This window comes from Hirundo rustica, chromosome 18 (assembly GCF_015227805.2).
Source record: "Hirundo rustica isolate bHirRus1 chromosome 18, bHirRus1.pri.v3, whole genome shotgun sequence".
In the NCBI taxonomy this organism is placed as follows: Eukaryota; Metazoa; Chordata; class Aves; order Passeriformes; family Hirundinidae; genus Hirundo; species Hirundo rustica.
The window spans coordinates 425,510-444,521 of record NC_053467.1 but is presented as its reverse complement, the minus strand read 5'-3'; the positions used below and the strand labels follow the sequence as shown (position 1 = coordinate 444,521).

At 58.7% G+C, this 19,012-nt stretch overlaps 3 protein-coding genes across 3 annotated transcripts in view; all 3 read left to right on the top strand.

Annotated features, from left to right (window-relative positions):
• Nucleotides 1-1,580, top strand: part of USP43 (ubiquitin specific peptidase 43) — a 44,675-nt gene extending 43,095 nt beyond the window's left edge. The window contains exons 5-7 of the mRNA XM_040082010.2: nt 255-489; nt 1,136-1,277; nt 1,387-1,580. Of these exons, the coding sequence (XP_039937944.2) occupies nt 255-489; nt 1,136-1,277; nt 1,387-1,580 (571 nt within the window). The remainder of the gene's footprint in view (nt 1-254; nt 490-1,135; nt 1,278-1,386) is intronic.
• A 2,497-nt stretch (nt 1,581-4,077) lies between these two features.
• Nucleotides 4,078-12,234, top strand: LOC120761093 (F-box/WD repeat-containing protein 10-like). The gene is made up of 11 exons (XM_040081968.1): nt 4,078-4,171; nt 4,272-4,399; nt 4,781-4,909; nt 5,384-5,496; nt 5,880-6,080; nt 6,331-6,452; nt 6,922-7,070; nt 7,962-8,104; nt 9,288-9,446; nt 10,308-10,498; nt 11,396-12,234. Exons 1-11 carry the CDS (start codon nt 4,078-4,080, stop codon nt 12,232-12,234), a joined length of 2,268 nt encoding a protein of 755 aa, XP_039937902.1.
• A 1,675-nt stretch (nt 12,235-13,909) lies between these two features.
• On the top strand, nt 13,910-18,652 carry LOC120761095 (Golgi apparatus membrane protein TVP23 homolog B-like). The gene is made up of 7 exons (XM_040081970.2): nt 13,910-13,955; nt 14,824-14,906; nt 15,093-15,237; nt 15,667-15,756; nt 16,278-16,409; nt 16,488-16,616; nt 16,831-18,652. The coding sequence occupies exons 1-7, from the start codon at nt 13,953-13,955 to the stop codon at nt 16,861-16,863; spliced, it is 615 nt and encodes a 204-aa protein (XP_039937904.1). The 5' UTR covers nt 13,910-13,952; the 3' UTR covers nt 16,864-18,652.
• Nucleotides 18,653-19,012: the final 360 nt, after the last annotated feature.

The window sequence follows — 19,012 nt, the reverse complement described above, 5'->3', positions numbered from 1 at the left end:
GGGGGCAGACCCAAACCGTCCTGTGGGGTCACCCAAGGGTGGGAGCCGTTAGATTCCCACAGGCCAGAATCCGGGTGCTTCCCCCTGAGCTCCGTCCCTGCCTGGACCGGCCTGTGGCAGGTGCTCTGAGCTGGCCTGGTGCAGGCAGGGATGAGGGCAGAGGTTCAGTGTCTGCGCTCTACGAGGGATTAGGGCAGGTTGCTCCCCCCTAGGCCATCCCTGGGTTTAGGGTAAGTCCCGTGGGGGCCGGTAAGAAACTTGGGGGAGGTTGCAGAGCTATCCAGCCCCCTGCCGTCCCCAGCCAAGGTGCAGGAGGAGATCGATGCCGTGGTGGGCACCGGCCGAGCCCCCAGCACGGAGGACAAGCTGCGGATGCCCTACACCAACGCCGTGATCCACGAGCTGCAGCGCTTCCACAAGACCCGCATCGAGAACTTCCCGCGCATGACGACGCAGGACGTCCTCTTCAGGGGCTACACCATCCCCAAGGTACACATCCCCAGCCTCTGCCCCCAAGGGAGAGGGGCAGCGGGGCCTGGGTGACTTTTGCCTTTGTCCCTGAACTGTTTGCACACGCCTGAAGGTCCCGGGTCTTTCCCAATCCTCGTAGCGATGACGTTTCGGAGGGGAGCAGAGGCGGGTGAATGTCACTGCCCGTCCTGCCCACACCCCGTGTCCCTTCCTTGCCCGTCCTGGAAAACAGCTCTTCCCACCTCGGAGCCGTGCAGGGCTGTGAGGGCCGGAGCAGGAGCTCCCTGGGGCTCCCCAGATCCCCCAGCCCTCGGCAGATCTGGGGACAGCCACCGCTCCCGGTTTGGGCACGAGCCTGGTGTGCAAAACCCACCCTGAGGGAACGTCTCCTGCCCCTGGATCCGGGGCGGTGAGAGGGGCCTTAGCAGGAATCCATGGGAATAACTCAGTGATTTGTGTCTCATGAGCTGCACAGAGACTGGCAGGAGCAGGGGACAGAGCCGCACGTCAGTGTTCCCGGGGGCACAGAGCCACGGTGCCAGGCTGTCCCCCCATGGGAACCTGATGGGTGCTGGGGTGCTCCCCCTGACCAACCCAGCCCAGCAGAGCCCACGGCGTGGTGCCGCTGCCCCTCCTCACACCCCTGCCCACCCCTCTCCCACAGGGCACTCCTGTCATTCCGGTGATTTCCTCTGTGCATTCGGATCCCACCCAGTGGGAGAACCCCAGGAAAGTGGACCCCGCACACTTCTTGGACGAGAAGGGCGAGTTCCGGAAGCGCGAGGCCTTCATGGCATTCTCGGCAGGTCAGTGCTCAGCGCCCAGGAGTGCCAGCACGGGCCCCAGGGCACCACGGGCTGTGCCCACGCTCCTGTCCTCGGCTCCTCACCGGGGTCACCCCTCTCTCCTGCCCAGGGAAGCGGATGTGCCCAGGGGAGGCGCTGGCCCGCATCGAGCTCTTCCTCTTCCTCACCACGCTGCTGCAGAGCTTCACCTTCCAGCTGGCCACGGAGCACGGGGAGCTGGATCTCTTCTCCCTGTGGCTCGAGATTGAGAGGAGGGCGATCCCGGGCAGGTTCTTCGCTATCCCACGCTCGCTGTCCTCCTGAGCTGGGAGAGCCGGACGAGGAAAGGCTCCTCCAGGCGCCTCCACCCCGCCCCAGAGCGAGCCCTGCGGCCACAGGAGCACAGCTTGGGCTTGGAGCTCCTCCTCTGAGAACTGTCGGGCACCTCTGCCAGCAGCTCCGTGGCGGCCTGCTCCCAGCCCTTCCCTCCCCATCCCAGGAACAGGAGGGAGGCAGCACCGCTTTTCCTCCCCCAGCCCCTTCCGTGCTGTTTGAGCTCCTCATGGCAGGGCTGCCTGGGGCTCCCTCGCTTTGGTGAAGGATTCAGAGAGCTCTCCAATAAAAATAACCATCAGAACCGGGCGTTGGTGTTTATAAGAACCCTTGTGGCGCCTCTTCCATCCAGTTCTTCCCACTGCAAACCTCTCAGACACAGGATTCCAGCTCCATGTCCCTTCCTGGGTGTTCTCCACCTTTCCCAGGACAGCTGGAGCCAGGAAACCACCCAGGCATCAGTCCAGTGCCACCCTGCCTGCCACTGTCCCAGGCTGCTCCAACCCCCATGTCCAGCCTGGCCTTGGCCACTGCCAGGGATCCAGGGGCAGCCACAGCTGTGCCAGGGCTGCCCGCCCTCACAGAGAGGAATCTCTTCCCAATATCCCATCCAGCCCTGTCCAGTTTGAAGTCACTCCCCTTTGACCTGTCCCAAGTCCCTCTCAGCTCTCTCGGAGCCCCTTCAGGGGCTGGAAAAGTCTCCAAGGTCTCCCTGAGAGTCTCTTCTCCAGGCTGAACGATTCCAACCACTTGTAATCTCAGTGCTGGGCTGTGCTGCTCTGATCCCTCTCGTCAATATTTCACTGCAGAAAGTGCCCTCAGGTGCCAGTTCAGCTCCGTGTGCAGCAGCTGGAGTCACCCTGGGGGGAGCTGGCGGGGGGGATTGCTCCCAGCCCTGCCGCTCCCCCTGCCTGGGCTGCGGGGGGTGCAGAGGGTCTTGTGTCAGCACTGGGGCCCCATGAACCCTGGGGCTTCGGGGCGTGGGGAAATTGGGGTTTTCCCGGGGTGTCGGAGGTGGTTTAGGTGGGGTGTGCCCTGCTGGGGTGCTCCTGCACACACGGACAGGGCGCAGCAGGGGCTCTGGAGGGAGGGGACATCACGGACCGGCTTGATCCTCCTGCCTTGTCCCAGATTTTGCATAAAGCAGCCTTTACTCTGACTCTATGTGCATTTTAGACTTCTAAATCGGCTGTTTGCCGAATCTGGGGAAGCTCAGGCAGGCAGAGCCACTCGCCAAAAACGTCTGTGACTGAAGCCTTTGCCCCGCCTCTCCCTGAAGCCCTGGGTCAGCACTGTGCCAGTGACCGGGGTAACCTCTGGCTCTCTGCGTCTGAAACCAAACACGGTGCCCAAAGGCCACCTCTGGCTCTCTGCATCTGAAACCAAACACGGTGCCCAAAGGCCACCTCTGGCTCTCTGCGTCTAAAACCAAACACGGTGTCCAAAGGCCACCCGTGCGCTGCTTCCCGGGGCTCTCCCTGCCCCTTGGTGTCACTTCCCAGCCATGGCGTGCTCGGGGCTGGCGTGGTGCCCTGCCCTGACTGCGGGGCCCCATCGCGGAGGGGCTGCTGGCATCCCCCGACATCCCCCGACATCCCCTGATATCCCCCGAGACCCCAACCTCCCCTGACACCCCAGTATCCCCTGGCACCTGCCATCACCCCGACATCCCCCAGCACCCCAGTATCTGTCTCCAGCATTAAACCGACATCCCCCAACATCCCCCGACATCCCCCGACGTCCCCCGACATCCCCCGACATCCCCTGGCACCCCCGGCGCCGGCTGAGGGGCTGTGCCCGCGGGTAGCAGCATCACGGCGGCGGTTGGAATTACGGTAACTGTCACCGGGCGGTGCCGGTGCCGGTGCCGGTGCCGGTGTTGGTGCCGGTGCCGGTGTTGGTGGCCGTGTTGGTGGCCGTGGCGGTGCCGGTGTTGGTGGCCGTGGCGGTGCCGGTGTTGGTGGCGGTGTTGGTGGCCGTGGCGGTGCCGGTGTTGGTGGCCGTGGCGGGGAGCCCCGGGCGGGTGAGCGGCTCCCTCCCGTCCCTTCTGCAATGTCACAGCTCCAGCCGGGGCACACGCTCCTCCTGCTGAAAATCGAGCGGCCAGAGGCAGGGAAGGTTTTCCGCTCTGACCGCGGGTGTTTCAGCAAGGGACGAGCCCTGGCCACCGCCCGGGGCAGGGCTGAGGGGAGGAGATGTCACCGTGTCCCTCAGCCCCCGCCGTGCGAGCTGTCCTGCAGACCAGGAGCGTTCCCAGCATTTTCCTGTCGCTTGTTCGGTGCCGCAGGGATGAGCTGAAGATCCCCCAGCTCCTGCAGGGCAGCGCTGACAACGGGGGACCCAAACCCGGCACTCCCAGGGCTGCAGACTCCCTGTTTTCCAGGTGACCGAGCACCGGAAGGTGCTGTCCGCCCCAGGACACTGAGTGCCCTGCCAGGAGGGTCCCGATGCCGGGGACAGCTCGCTGCTGTCCTTAGCCGATGCCACCATGGTCCCCGTGTCCCTGCGGCCACACTCCGGTGCCAGCCAAGCCAAGGATTTCACCCGTGTGCTGCCGTTCCAGCTCTCCGTGTCCATCCTGGGTAAAGCTGCTCTGACCTTCCAGCCGTTACCCCTAAGCGGGAGGAACGCTCTCCAGCATCCATCCAGGGGATTAGCCAACCTGCCCCTTCGCCTTCCCAGGGCTTTTGGATCAGAAATCCCTGGATGCGTGTTCTGCTGTGAACGGCCGCTGGGCGTTCCTGGTCAGGCAGTTCCGGGAGGAGCAGGAGTGTCGGAGCGCAGTGCAGAAGAGCCTCCTGCAGCTGAAGGTGGGTACCTGGGCTCCTGCCGCGATTATGCACTTTAGAAGGAGGAGGCTTTGCTGCTGCCCGAGCTGTTAGATGGAAATTCCTGTCCCAGAGGCTGCCCCCACCTCTGCCACGGCCCTTCCACCTCCAGCTGCAGAGCAAATCCAGGTGACATTTCACACTGTCGCAGGAAGCACCAGGGAACAGCTTTCGCTCTCCTTTAGAGAGCCTGTGACTAAAAAACCTTGGGTAGATAAAGTGCTAAATATAAGCCAGGCCTCACGAAGCAGCCGGATTGTGCACAGCTGAGCTTTGCAGGAGCCTCAGCATCCCGAGGAGGTGAGCAGCACCCCACCGTGCCTGGGCTCTGCCAGAACCGCTGTCTCTGTTGGTTTATTCCAGGAGCTGTGTCCTAGAAAAACCATCCCAAACTACGCTAAAAGGGTCGATGTGCAAATCCCCCAGTTAGATGACGAGGGTGAGGTCATTGAAGCGAAGGAGAAGGAGCAGAAGAGGAGACGTAAATCAAAGGTTTGTTGGAGGCCGTTTGCCTCCCAGGGGTGCTGCGTGCCAGGGTTTGGGGAGCAGAGAGGACAGCTCTTGGCAGACAGCCCAGTGGATCTGGAACTGCTCTGCTCTTTCCCGCTCCTGCTTTTGGACTGCCCCATCGTGAGAGGTTCACAGGGACCAGGGCTTGCTCAGCTCCTTCCCACATGGGAGGGAGTTCGGGAGGCATTCCCAGACTTTGCTGTGTCCCCAGTCACGGCACAACCCCGGGGCCAGGAGCCTTCTTCCCGCAGAGTAAAGGGTGCAGCTCTCAGGGCTTCCATTTATGCCACAGAGCACGGCCTGGGAACAGCCCTGGGCCAAGCAGGGTCTTGCTGCACTCTGGTTTTCCTTACCGACACTCCGGGCTCATCCCTAGGGCTGATATGCTCCGTACTATGGAATAATGCTGCATTCCTGCCTCCCTGAGTTACTTTTCCTTGTTTCTCTTGCCATCAGACGGAGGATTTCAGTCTGCACGAAGCCTATCGGGATCTGAAAACCGACACGATCGAGCTGGAAGAGAGGAATGTCTTCTGTGGCCCCTACAAGACGCTCGTCCTCATGGAGCAGTGAGTGGAGGGCCCAGCTGTGGGGCCAGGGGCAGCTTTAGGGACGCTGCTCCATTCCCTGTGATCCTTCTGGAGGCTGGAGAAGGGTTCCTCAGTGTCAGTGCTAAGGAATCTCTATTTTTAAAACAAAGATACCTAGATAAGCTGGTTTTAAAGGAATAGGGGTTAGCGATCCATGGTGTATCCCACGGGATATGGGACTGGAGGAGCCCTCGCCCCTCTGCCCCCCGATACAAAGCGGGATGTGCAGGTTTAGGGACGGTGCTGGTGCCCTGCAAAGGACTCGCCCCCGGAGCGCTGCCCCCCTGCTCAGGTGCAGCCAGGGAGGTGCTGAGCCCGGCCCCGCGGCTGGCTGAGGCTCACCCAGGCTCTGCCCTGCGCAGGTCGGACCGCGGCAGGAGAGCCCACTACGGCGGCGGGGACTGGGTGGCCGCGGCGCACAGGACCGCGGCGCTGCTGCCCGTGCCGGCCGGGCAGGGCGTGCCCCTGCTGCTGCCCCGCCACGCCGGGCCCTGCAGCGCTCTGTGCCTCCGCCACGACCGGGGGCTCCTGCTCAGCACCACCGGCTGGGACCTCGGCATCAGGTGAGGAGCGGCGGGACGCCCAGCCCCCGGCCAAACCCGGGAGAGGGAAGCACAGGGGTGAAACCTCAACCTGACTTGATCGCTACCACTTCTCTGACACCTTCGTGGAACAGCTCCTGATTGCAACCCCGTGTGGGAGCAGAGCTGGGCACGTTAAATGGGAAATAATGGAAATGGGAAATAACGGAATCATGCGGAAGGAATCCTAAAGTTCATCGGGCCTCTCCTCCCTTGGGTCGGTGCTCTGCAGGTGCTGGGATATTCACAGCGGTGCCTGCGTGAGAACCTTCTGGGGTCACTACGCCACCATCACCTGCCTGCATTCCCACCAGGAGCGCCTTGTGTCGGGAGCTGGGGATGGCATGGTGAAAGGTGAGAGGCACCCCTGGCAGCTCCCAGCCAGGGGAATCCCTGTGGGAAACGGGCAGAGGGACACGGGGACGGGGTGGGGGAAGGCTGTGGGTCAGCCCAAGCTGGGGACACGCCACAGGCAGTCTCTGATGGTGTCACGGAATAAATCCTCATTAGTTCTGCTTTTATTCAGAATTAATGGCCTCGTGGCTGTAATACCATCCCAACCCTTGGGCAGGCGGTATCAACTTTCAGCTTTGCCAGATGTTTCCTTACAGAATAAAGGTCCAAAAGATGTGCTGCTTCTGCACTTCACATTTAAATTTTTTGCCATGCAATTATGCATCTTAAGCCAGCACTCGGCTCCTCACAGAGCTGCAGGTGCAAGGTGTGACTGTAACCCAATAGTATTTTTTAATGCCTGTTGTACTCCCAAAGCTCATCCTTGGGGCAGAGGTGTTTTTAGTTCTCCTCCCTTTTGCCCCAACAGTGTGGAGCTTGAAGAGTGGGGAATGTCTGAGGACCCTGATGCACGGCAGCCGCGTGTGGGCAGTGAGGATGGACGGGACCCACGTGGTCAGTGGGGGTCACCGAGGGCTGGTGAAGGTCTGGAGTGCTGAGACAGGGGCTCTGATCAAGGTGAGTTTCCCCTCGGGTGGATAATTCTGTGCTAAAAGCTCAGAACTCTCTGCTAGTTCATCACAGTTTTTCACATTTGCTGAAAGACTTTCTAGAAAAGAAAGTAATCCCCCCAACATCCCCTAAAGCAGTCCAAACCAATCAAGGAAACTGCAAATAATTAAAAAACTGACTTGCAGCCAGCTGCTGACTTTAAGGCAGGGTGTGATCTGCTTCACCCCCTCCACTGCTCGCTCTCTGTGGATTTGTTCGTCTCTGCTCCCCCAGAAACCAGGGAGATGATGGGAGAGCTGCAGTAACCTGGGGCTGGAGGCACCAGGGGCCAGCCCAAAACAGGAACCTTGCTCTCAGAAGCAGATTCTGGAGCTGAAGCGGCTGGGCAGCTGTGGGAGCACCGAGTCTTTGAATTCCCTGATCAGGTGTCCAGGACCAGTGTCAGTCCATACCTGGGAGAGGAGGGAAGCTCTTTACCTGCAGAGAAATGGAGGGATAGCCCGGATATCTCAGATATCTCAGATATCTCAGATATCTCAGATATCTCAGATATCCCAGCTCCAGCTGAGCCCCTCCCGCAGCCAGGGCAGCCCCCTCTTCCATCCTGGGACAACATTCCAGAGACCACAAAGGTCCCTTTGGAGTAACATCTCTTTATCACATGTAATAATGATGGAAAAGGGATGTCATTCCATGCCAGCAGCTCAGCAGCAGCCGCAGCACCAGGCTCAGAACATTTCAGTGACTACAAAACAAACACAGATATCTGTGGGGCGCGCTGGTACAATATCACCCTATAAAACCACATCAGGCTGGTGTCCTGAAAGCCATGGGACACCCAGACAGATTTACATCCAGACTGCTGACAGTGCTGCACCTTCTTCTTTTACTTTGCAGACATTAGAGAGGCACCAAGGGCCAGTTCTCTGCCTGTCCTTTGACCAGTGGCACCTCGTCACAGGGAGCAGTGATGGATATGCCCTGGGATGGAGCATGGTGGGAAAATTTAGGAGATGCCTGATTGCGTTCTTCCATCCCAAGTAGGAGTCAGACGTGTTTCAAGTTGTATTCAGCAGTGGACTGAACCTGTAAAGAAAACTTGCCCCTTACAGGACCAGGAAATGCCTTAGTTACCAGTCTGAGGATCTGAAATATCCCCACTTTCACCAGCCTTTATCTCACAGGCTCTGCCGGGCACCACATGTCACAAGCAACGTTTTCAGTCAGGACCTGGAAGGACCTGAAACGCAAACCCACAGCACTTTACCACAACCAGGGATGACTAAAGACAGCCAAGGATCCCCAGTTGTGTGCCACAGGGTGTCACATCACCTGGGCAGGAATTGAGGTGGCCCGGTTTCATGCTGCCCAACTGCGCGTTGTGCCGTCCTCTCAAACTTTAATTGTACCTAGATCGGTGAAACCTGGAGAATCGTGTGGTTTTCATTGATTTTCCTGGACAAAACCCTGAAATTTCAAATGCAGCAGATGGCCACGACCATATGGTTGCTATGGGGAGCACGGAATCACAGAATCCCAGAACGGTTTGGGTTGGAAGGGACCTTAGAGATCACCTCATTCCAATCCCCTGCCAAGAGCAGGGACACCTTCCAGTGGAAGGATGCACTGGGCTGTTGGTTTGGACGTGTGTTGGAGTCCAGGGCATTCCTTTGGTTGCCCTGGAGGGTCAGGGACCTGGGCAGGGGGGTCTGGGACCCCAGCCCAGAGCTCAGAGAGACACTGGCTTTGATTTCAGTCCATGGGAAAAACTTCCTACACTGAGAGAAGGTTTACAGGCCACAAGAATGTGAGAAATAGTAGTTTAGCTTATCACAGAATGAGAAAATAGTAGTTTTAAGTCCCTAGCATTGAAGTGAATGGGGACAAGATGGAGAATCTGGGGCGTTGTCTCCTTCTTCCTCTCCTTCTCCTTCCCTCACTCCATTGCTGCATTGACGTGGCACAAAGTAGTTAGTGAGGATTGGGTCGAAGTAAAGATGACCTTTTTAGTAATAGTGATAGACATTGGTAATAAATAGTAAACAGACGTGGAGCGAGCCGAGACTTCTCTCTCAGACCTCTGCGATGCCCCCATCAGCTGCTCAGTGCAGGCTGCTGCTGCAGCCGGAGCTCTGCTGCTCCTCCAGGCCGACAGAGCTCGCTGAGCGCTTCTCCTTGTGCGGGCACCGCGCAAGTGCCAGCCCTCACCCGGTGTGCTTTCAGGGAAGTGCTGTCCCTGGAGTTCCTGTACCTCAGAGTCATCAGCGGCTGTGCCGATGGACACGTTCGGATATTCAGCTTCCTGACTGGAACCTGCCTCCGGGTGCTGCAGCCCAGCAGCAGCGGGGACCCCGTGTCTGCTCTCTACGTCGCAGGAAACAGGTGGGTGACAGCAGCTGCCAGCAGGCTCGGACCCAGATTTGGTAGGTCACACTGAAATTTAAGGAACTGTGCGTTTTTCCTTCTTACAGACACCTTATAAAGGGCTCCACTATTTATTAACTGCTTCGATAATCTGGTTTAGCTCACAGAGGCTGAAGAGATTTCCTTAGTCCCTTCAGCAATGTGCAATGTTCCTGGTTCTCTATCGCTGAAGACACAGGCCCAACTGTAAAGCTGAATTCAGGAATTTAGAGGAGGTTGGAGAATCAAGCCAGTACCTGACGGTCTCTGCCTGTTCCCTGGCCTACAGCCTCCTTATAAAGGCCAATAATGAGAAATCCTTCCAGGTTCTTCCACTTTTGCACCTCCAACTAAAGGTGGCCCCCAGCTTCTGTGGGAGCAATGGGTAAAACACTGCTCTGGTTTCAAGGCTGGGTTGGCCACGCTCTAAAGCACAGCAATAAATGGGCAGCTGTGAAGGAATTGACTCCATCCCAGCCGGACCAGCGCAGCCCCTCAATCCACACTTACTGTCCCTGACAATATGATGTTTGCAGTTAGGCGCTTCCCTCCTTTAGCACTGCTCTGATCTAGCTCTGCCCACTGCTGGAAATTTTCATCCTAATTATTTTTAAATTGATTTTGCCGTGGAGCTGAATGAAAAGAGCCCCAGAGAGCCACACAGAGCACGGGCTAAGATGTGCAGTGTGTGATTGACAGGGTTAATTGCTGCTGCTCCTTCAAGGAGAGACGATGCTCTGGGATCTGTCTGGGGCCCTGGGGGTTGTGCTGCACAGGAGCCCCTCAGGCAGTGTCTGTGATTCCTCCTGTGCTTTTCTGGCTCTTCCCTTCCTGCTCCAGGGTGGTGACCAACTCCCCCGGCAGACTGCTGCTGCTCCAGTTCCAGGCTGTGGTGTGGGACTATTCCCTGCCCGCTGACAGAGAGGAGGTGAAGAAGGAGAAGAAGTCCCAGAAGGGGAAGGGCCAGGGCTCCAGTGCAGAGCAGCAGCGAGCTCAGGACAAGTCTCCCAGATCTCGCCAGCCACCAAAGAGCCACGGGAAATCCAAAGGTGTCACTGAGCCTCTGCCTTCCTGGCTTTTCTACACTGAGTTACAAACCAAGCAGCCACCGCCTCCAGCCCAGCGTCTCAGAGCCTCTGCTGTTGTCAAGAGCAGATGTGCTGTTCCATTTCAATGGTTCTGTCAATTTCAAGGGCTTCTGTGAAACCCTTCTGCCTTTTTACAAGGCTTTGGTGTAAACTCAACTCACATTTCAAGACACGCACTGTCATTTTCCAACTGAGTAAGACAGAAATCAGTAGTAGCATTCATATTCACGCAGCTGGTGGGCTCGGAAACACGCTGCTGATTCAGAGCTTGAATTATTCATTACAAACACCCGAGAAAGTGAGAGAACACCTACATTCAGGACCTGCCACCACGGGGAAAGGCAACTGCAGAGAAACAGGCACCTCTTCAATTGTAACACAGTGACGTTATTTTGGTTTTAGTCAGAGCTACTCAATACGGCGTGATGCCAAATCCTCCAGCTCCACAAACTGAACATTGCAGATGAACTGATGGGCTAGGAAAGGGTTCCTGCTTTTCAGGCCAGCAGATGCCAGATGATGCTCTGCTTGCTAAAAGACAGGACCCAGGGAATGGCTGGGGCTGGGCCAGGGAGGGTTGGGTGGAGGTAAGGGAAAGGTTTTTCCCCCAGAGGGTGCTGGCACTGCCCAGGGAATGGGCACGGCCCCAGAGCTCCAGGAGAGCTTGGACAGCACTCCAGGGATGCCCGGGGTGGGATCTGGGGGGTCTGTGCAGGGACAGGAGCTGCACTGGGTGATCCCTGTGGCCTCCTCCCAGCTCAGCCTACCCTGTGATTCCCTGATTCTACGCTCTGCAGCGTGTGGGAAAGCCGAAACCTGTCGCTTTGTTTTTGGCTCCAGGTGCTGAAGCCGAAGAGGGCCCCGCTCCCCCTGCGCCCGAGGAGGCAGAGGCCGCTTTGGAGCATGAGCTGCCCCAGACAGACCCAAGCCTCCCCATGTCCCCTGACAGGTTCCTCCTGACAATCAGCAGCCTGCAGAGCTCCTGCACGCCAGCCCCAGCCAGCCCCAGCCCCGAGCTCTCCGCAAAGGCCGGGGAGGCGCAGCAGCGGCGCCCTGGGAAGGTGCCGATGTCCAAAACGCCCCTGCAGCAGCGGGAGGAGCAGGCAGCCCGGCTGCAGCGTGCCAGGCTGCACGGCCCTTCTCTGACCGTGACAAGAATCTCCACTCCCTTTGAAACCAAAACGCTGCGGCTCAGGCTGAAGAACTCCCTGCACGGCCCCGCTGTGAAATCCTCCATCCCTGCTCCCCGTGTCGTGCGTCCCAAGTTCTGTGGCTCGCTGGGAGAAAGGAAAACTCCCAGCGGCCGTGGGAAAGACACTCCTGGCCCCAAGGATGGGGATCAGCTCATCGATCTCTGCACCATCTCAGCTTCTTTGGAGCTGGTCCAGCCGACGCCTGGCAGGGCTGCATGGAGGAATGAAGCTCCCAGGAGAATAAAGCCCTTCTGTGCCCCCTCTTCCCGCAGGGACAGTGGGTTCAGGCTCCTGACAGCAGAGCAGGAGGTGCGTGAGGCTGCTGTGGCAGCTCAGCGCCAGGCACAGCAGGCAAAGCCCACGGAAGATAAGGAAGGAGCCAGAAGAAAAGCCTGGCTGAGGAAAATCAGAGGCCTCCCTGTGGATTCCTTTACTGGGGAGAGGAAAACACCTGCTCCAGAACTTGGGCATAACACATTTATCTGAGGTGATCCCTGAGTAAAACCAGCAGCCACGACCTGGGATTCTGGAGTCCAGCCCAGTCTGCCACGTGGCTTCAAGTACAAAATACAGATATACTCATTTATATAGATTTAAGTATATTTGGTATATTTAAGTACACTCCCCGTGGTTTTAAATGTAAAACACTTCCCCAATGTAAGTTTTCCTAAGAAATACTATTGGTGTATTCAGCTGTTTCTCAAGGCAGTGAATGGACCGAGCCCTCTCCTGGATTTAGCTCCCTAAACCTGCTGTCCATGTCTCACACCTCAGGACGGGCTAACCCCGTGAAAATAACAACACAAACAGCAGAGCTTCTGTGGATTGGCTCGGCTGCAGAAGCTGAAGATGTGTGGACTGAAAGCTGATGGATCAGTGGCACAAAGTCTGCTCGGAGGCCAGTGTCTGACTCTGTTTAACATCCCCATTAGTTAATGCCCTGCACCACGGCAGGGTGCCCTGAGGTGCCACCAACCCCAGGGAGGTGCTGACACCCAGAGGGACCCGGCCAGGCTGGACACAGCCGGGATAACCCCGGGGAAGTTCAGCAGGGGAAGCTGCGGTGCTGCCCTGGGCAGGAACAGCCCCAGGAGCTGTGGAAGGCAGCTTAAACTTCATTTCTGTGAAATGAAAAATAGGGTAAGGGGTTTAATTTTCCCTTTTTTGTGGATAAATGCCGACACGTACGTGATTGTTGGTTGTCCTAACCATGGCAGGGGGACGGAACTGGATGTTAAGCTTTCTTCCAACCCCAGCCATTCTGTGATTTTTGCTGAGGATTTAACAGGAGGACAAAAACCTTTCAAGTATTTGGGGAAAAAAAAAAAAAAAAAGCTCTTTGTCTAGCTTTGAGTATCTGGGCTGGTGTACCCAAATCTGTTGCATCAGTGGTTTGAGAGAGGCCAATTCTGCCCCTGGTCACGTCAAGGCGCTTTCAGCAGCAGTTCTGGTTTGAAACGAAAGTCTCTGAAACTCTCCCCACGGCGGGGTTGCGATTAGCGTTGGTTTGTTTAATTCGGTGCCATCTCCGACTGGCAAGCCCCGGCATGAAGCCGGCGAAAACAGCGGCGGGAGGCCGGCGGCTGTGCCCGGCACGGGCAGCGGGGCGGCACCGCCCGCCGCGGAGCGAGCGAGCCCTGCCGCGGCCGAGGCACCCGGCACACCGCCGGGGAAACGCCTCTCACGAAAGCCTGCCGGGGAAACGGAGCGGCGCCGGCTCCCCGGTGCCCCCCGGTGCCCCCCGGTACACCCCGATCCCCCCCGGTTCCCCGGTGCCCCTCAGGCGGTGCCGGCTGCCCAGGATCCCCCGGCATCCCGGGCTCCCTCAGGCGGTGCCGGTTCCCCGGTTCCCCGATACCCCCCGGTTCCCCGCTCCCCCCCGGTTCCCCGATCCCCCCCGCTTCCCCGGTTCCCCCGATCCCCCCCGCTTCCCCCGATCCGCCCCGGTTCCCCCGATCCCCCCCGGTTCCCCGGTTCCCCCCCGGTTCCCCGGTTCCCCCGGTTCCTCCCGGTTCCCCTCAGCGCCGTTGTCAGGAGCCGCGCGCGGCCCCGGCCACGTCTCGGCGCAGCAGGGTCACAGGACGCGCCGTGATTGGTCCGCGGCAGTGACGCGCGGAGGAGTGGGCGGGATGATGGCGCAGAGCGCTTTCTGATTGGTCTGTGGCCGTGACGTGCATGGCGGGGCGGAAGTGGCGGCTCCGACCATGGTACGGGACCGGGACCGGGATCGGGACCGGGATCGGGACCGAGATCGGGATCGGGATCGGGACCGGGACCGAGATCGGGATCGGGATCGGGACCGGGATCGGGATCGGGATCGGGACCGGGATCGGGATCGGGATCGGGATCGGGATCGGGGGCTTGGACACGGGACATAGGATCGGGAACGGGAGCGGCATTCAGACTCGGGCTGGGATCCGGGGCTTGTGCATGGGTCACAGGACCGAGATCCAGGGACCGGGACCGGAGCAGGGGCCTGGGCATGGATTATCGGATCAGGACTGGGACCCGGAGCGGGAACCCCTTCCCACAGGCCCCGGGCGAGCTGCGCGGCGCAGAGGCGCTTCTGCCGGCACGGGCCCGTCCGTGCCCGCGGCCCCGCGGGGCTCTCAGCCCGTGCCCAGCCTGTTCCACACGGACCGAGCTCCTGGGAACCGAGAGCCCCTGGGGGAACCTCAGCTCCGGGGCTCGCTTCGCCCCGCTGTCTATAGAGGAGCTCACACAGAGTGGCTTCTCCCGTAGCAGTTTTCCACCCTGGCCACAGTCCCGGGCAGTGGCTCTCTTGGGAAGCTCAGGAACAAAAGTCGTGCCGCACCTGGACTGTTGTTCAGGAAAAAGAACACGTACTGGGGGCTGTGTGTTAGAGCCAGGTGCAGCTCACCACGCCGAGGCACAATGATCGTTTCTCAGGTCACAGTGTGAGCTTGTGTGTGGTTAAATCTTCACGTTCTTCCCAATTCCTTCTGATGCTGAGGTGCCTCTGTGGTTTTCTGGGCAGTGAACACTGTCCCAGGGTGAAGCTGAAAACAGTTTTATTTTTCTCCTGTGACCCTTTGCCTCTGCTCCCCACCGCAGGACAGCAGTGATGACATTGAAGACGTGTCTCTCTTTGATGCAGATGATGATGCCTCCAGGAGATCCAAAAAGTCAAAAATAAGGTCGGTGGTGACAGAGGGAGTTTCTGGGATCTCTCCCTTGTGTCAGCTTCCAGGCAGTTATTTCCCATATTTCCCAAGCGCTGGGTTCACGTTACGGTGCTGCCCCTTACCCTGTGCATTGCTGGGAGATCCCCTGGCAGCGTCGCGTGTCTGCAGGAGCTGTGACTGTGCTGTCCTTCATTCCAGGCACCCGGTGGCATCATTCTTCCACTTATTCTTCCGAGTCAGTGCCATCGTGGTTTACCTGCTCTGTGAGCTCTTAACCAGCAGCTTCATTGCCTGCATGGTGACCATCATCCTCCTCCTGTCCTGTGACTTCTGGGCTGTGAAGGTGAGCTCCCCTTGTGCTTTCTGTTACCTTTGCCTTGCAGCGTGAAAATAACTGGCAGTGATACTCGTGTCTCTGAAAAGCCATTTGTTTGTGCCTCTCCCCCAGAATGATACCCCAAAACACCCTCAGGCACTGTGGGGGATTGCAGAGCGTTATGAAATAAACTCTGACGCCTCTGTGTCCTCGGTTCCCTTTGAAAGCCAAGGGGAGAGCATTTATTAGGCTCCCTTTCGAGGCAGCACAGGCTTTGTTACCAGAACCACCACAGATCTGCCCTTGTGCTGGGCCCCTGAGAACACGGATTGCTGTGGGTCCTGTCCTCCCAGATGTGAGGCAGAGGCAGTGGGAAGCAGCGGCGCAGGCAGTGGGCCTTGGCAGCAGGTTTCTTTGGTGGAAGGCACGCAGCTCACGGCTTGTGCTGTCTCTCAGAATGTCACAGGGCGCCTGATGGTTGGCCTGCGCTGGTGGAACCAGGTGGATGACGACGGCAGGAGTCACTGGGTGTTTGAAGCCAGGAAGGTAAATGTTCCTCTTCTCATCTCCGACTGGTGCCTGCCTCCTGCACCCCCGATGGTTCTGCTTGTGAGGGGAGATTGCACAGGAGCGTTCCCGTGCAGCCGCGGGGCTGTGACCTCGTTTGGAGGTGGCCGCTGCGGGAGCTTCCTGATTGCTGAGTGATTCAAGAACTCTCTTGTGAGTCTGTGGGGTTTGGATGTTTTGGCTGTTTCTAAGCTTTGTAACCGAGCCATGCAGGAAATGTCATTTCCCCCAAACTTGCCCTGCTAGCCCCAAGCGTTCCAAGAGGTTTTGATGCTGCTGCCTGCAGTGATTCTGGGGGAAAGTTGAAAAGATTCCCTTAAATGGAGACACTATCTGTTGCAGGGATGTCTTTGTGTGATGTAGAAATTAGCCGTGGAAGCACGCAGTGCTGTTGTGTGGAGGGAGATCCCAGGGAGTGTGAGGATTCTGCCCTGCTTTTAGGGACGTGGGATCTGCAGCATGGAGCAGCCCGATCACTTCCATTTCCTTTCTGTCCCCAGGTGTCAGCACAAGGGGGTAAAACCTCATCTGAGGCAGAGTCCCGAATTTTCTGGCTAGGCCTGATCAGCTGCCCCATGATCTGGGTGATCTTTGCCTTCAGTGCTCTCTTCTCCTTCAAAGTGAAGTGGTTGGTGAGTGCCCTGCTGAGCCGCCCGGCTCTGCCCTGGCTGAGGCAGGGCTGGCAGCTGCTGACGCTCTCCCTGTCACAGGCCGTGGTGGCGATGGGGGTGGTGCTGCAGGGAGCCAACCTCTACGGCTACATCAGGTGCAAGGTTGGCAGCAGGAAGAACCTGACCAGCATGGCAACCAACTACCTGGGGAAGCAGTTCCTGCGGCAGGTGAGTCCCTGCGGCTCAGACGCTGATGGACGTTTCTTGGCACTCTGTGCTGGGCCCGGCCCCTTCTCGGTTTGCTCCCGAATTCCTGTACCGTGGCAGGGCTCACCCAGGTGCCCAGGCCGCTCTCAGGCTCTCCAGAAATGAATGTTTTGCCCCCAAATGCCAGCAGTGACTCACAGGGCTCTCCTGCCCCCTCTGCTCTTGCCTCCTGCAGACCATGGCTACAGAGGAGCAAGCGGCGTCCTGAGCGCGGAGGGAGGCTCCAGCCGGGCTGCGTTCCCAGCAGGGACCCACAGAGGAGGTTGCTCTGACCAGTCTGGGAGCTGCACACAAGGCGTGAATCAAAAGGAGTAAATAAATTGTGCAAGACTTGAGGTTAACGCTCCTGGCAGCTTATATTCCATTTTCCACTAACAGTCTGTGTTTTAACTCCTCTCTTTAGTTTGATTAACAAGAATTAATTTGCTTAAATTTTACATTAAAAGGCAGCCTGAGTGGGTTTCATACAGGTTTAGAACTACTGGATGAGTTAAGAGAAAATTGCTGGAGATTCTTCGGAAAAGCCACGTGCAAGCTGAGCCTTGGGAACTGTCCTGCTCCTTCAGCACCTGGTGCCTGGGTCCTTTCAGTTGTGGACAGGTTTTGCTCTTGGAGGTTGTTGCTGCATCTGTTACAGTTCAGGGGGTGATTTTTGGCCCTGCATCCCTCACTGTGTGACTGGAGTGGCGCTGAGTGGCTGCAGTGAGGGGCACCCGAAGGAAATGGGGCTGCTGGGAAGGTCCCTGCAGTCTCATGGCAGCTGCAGAAGGTGACCTGTGAGCTGGCCCAGGTGTCCTGGAGCATTCACAGGCCTGGGGAGCACCCTAAACCCTGGATCTGTGGGAATCCCTGTGGGCCTGGGCCCGTCTGGGGAGTGGCAAGAGCAGGAGCAGTTCCCGGGGAAGGCTGCAGCCCCATTGCAGCCAGGGGCTGTGAGAGCAGCCTGGGCTGCCTGCTCTGTCACACTGAGACCACGGCGTGTCCTGGGGGGACTCTGGCCATGGGGCTGTTCCTCAGGCCAGGAGGGCATGGGGGTGTGCCCAGCAGCTCCCTGCACAGGGTGGGACAGGCAGGGAGTCACCCACGCTCCTGCAGTGAGCAGGGTGTCACGCTCCTGCAGTGGGCAGGGTGTCACCCACACTCCTGCAGTGGGCAGGGTGTCACCCACACTCCTGCAGTGAGCAGGGTGTCACACTCCTGCAGTGGGCAGGGTGTCACCCACACTCCTGCAGTGGGCAGGGTGTCACTCCTGCAGTGGACAGGGTGTCACGCTCCTGCAGTGGGCAGGGTGTCACCCACACTCCTGCAGTGGGCAGGGTGTCACCCACACTCCTGCAGTGGGCAGGGTGTCACTCTCCTGCAGTGGGCAGGGTGTCACTCCTGCAGTGGACAGGGTGTCACACTCCTGCAGTGGGCAGGGTGTCACGCTCTGTGCTGCCCCTAAGCTCTCCAAGGGAGCAGGGGACAGTCCTGTGTGGGGTCCTGGCACAGCTCTGTAGGGTCCTGGCAGTGCTGTGGGGTCCTGGCACAGCACCATGGTGTCCTGGCACAGCTCTGTACGGTCCTGGCAGTGCTGTGGGGTCCTGGCACAGCTCCATGGTGTCCTGGCACAGCTCTGTGGGGTCCTGGCACAGCTCTGTAGGGTCCTGGCAGTGCTGTGGGGTCCTGGCACAGCTCTGTGGGTCCTGGCACAGCTCTCTGGGGTGGCAGTGCTGTTCCGAGCTCATCTCTGCCCAGGGGCCGGTTCCTTCCCTGGGGTTCTGTCCCTGGAGCTTGTGCTGCCCCAGCAGCAGGCGCTGAACGCTCTGGGGGAGGAGCTGGAAATGGAGAACGTGCTTTCTTTTTGACCCGTGGGGTTGCATTAACCTGGTTCCTGTCCCTGTGCTCTGCAGTACTGGCAGCTGTACGTTTGTTTAACTCTTTGGATTGATACCTCCCTTTTGTAAACGCGTATTTATAAAATCTGGAAATTAAAGCGCTGCTTTGTTTAACCGGCGCAGACATCCCTTCTGCGGTTCGTGGCTCAGCGTCGTTTCTGCCCCGTGCCCTGTTGGGCGGCAGCTCCAGCAGGGGTTTTCTGTCCGTTTCAGCGGGGCTGTTCCCCCAGCTCCTGCCCCCCAGGGCTCTGCAGCGTGTCCCTGCGCACACGCTGCCCCGTGCTGGAGCTGTCACCACGCAGAGCTGCAGTCTCCTCTCTCCAGGGCTCCTCTGCTTCCGAGGGCGCTCAGACCCCGCTCCGTGCCCCCGCCAGAGCAGCTTGGGTCCCCCTTGCACGGAGGGCTGTTGTGTTCCTCTGAGGAATGGTTTTCCCCTCAGAGTCCCCCCAAAGCCTGTGCTATGTAGTTTAACCCTTTTTC

Excerpts from the sequence above, each read along its gene's own strand:
- LOC120761093 (XM_040081968.1), top strand. The coding sequence starts at position 4,078 with ATGGTCCCCGTGTCCCTGCGGCCACACTCCGGTGCCAGCCAAGCCAAG. Across the intron at positions 4,172-4,271 it reads GCTCTCCGTGTCCATCCTGG|GGCTTTTGGATCAGAAATCC; the intron begins GTAAAGCTGCTC and ends TCGCCTTCCCAG. Across the intron at positions 6,453-6,921 it reads TGGGGATGGCATGGTGAAAG|TGTGGAGCTTGAAGAGTGGG; the intron begins GTGAGAGGCACC and ends TTGCCCCAACAG.
- LOC120761095 (XM_040081970.2), top strand. Across the intron at positions 15,238-15,666 it reads GTGACTTCTGGGCTGTGAAG|AATGTCACAGGGCGCCTGAT; the intron begins GTGAGCTCCCCT and ends GCTGTCTCTCAG. Across the intron at positions 15,757-16,277 it reads GGGTGTTTGAAGCCAGGAAG|GTGTCAGCACAAGGGGGTAA; the intron begins GTAAATGTTCCT and ends TTCTGTCCCCAG.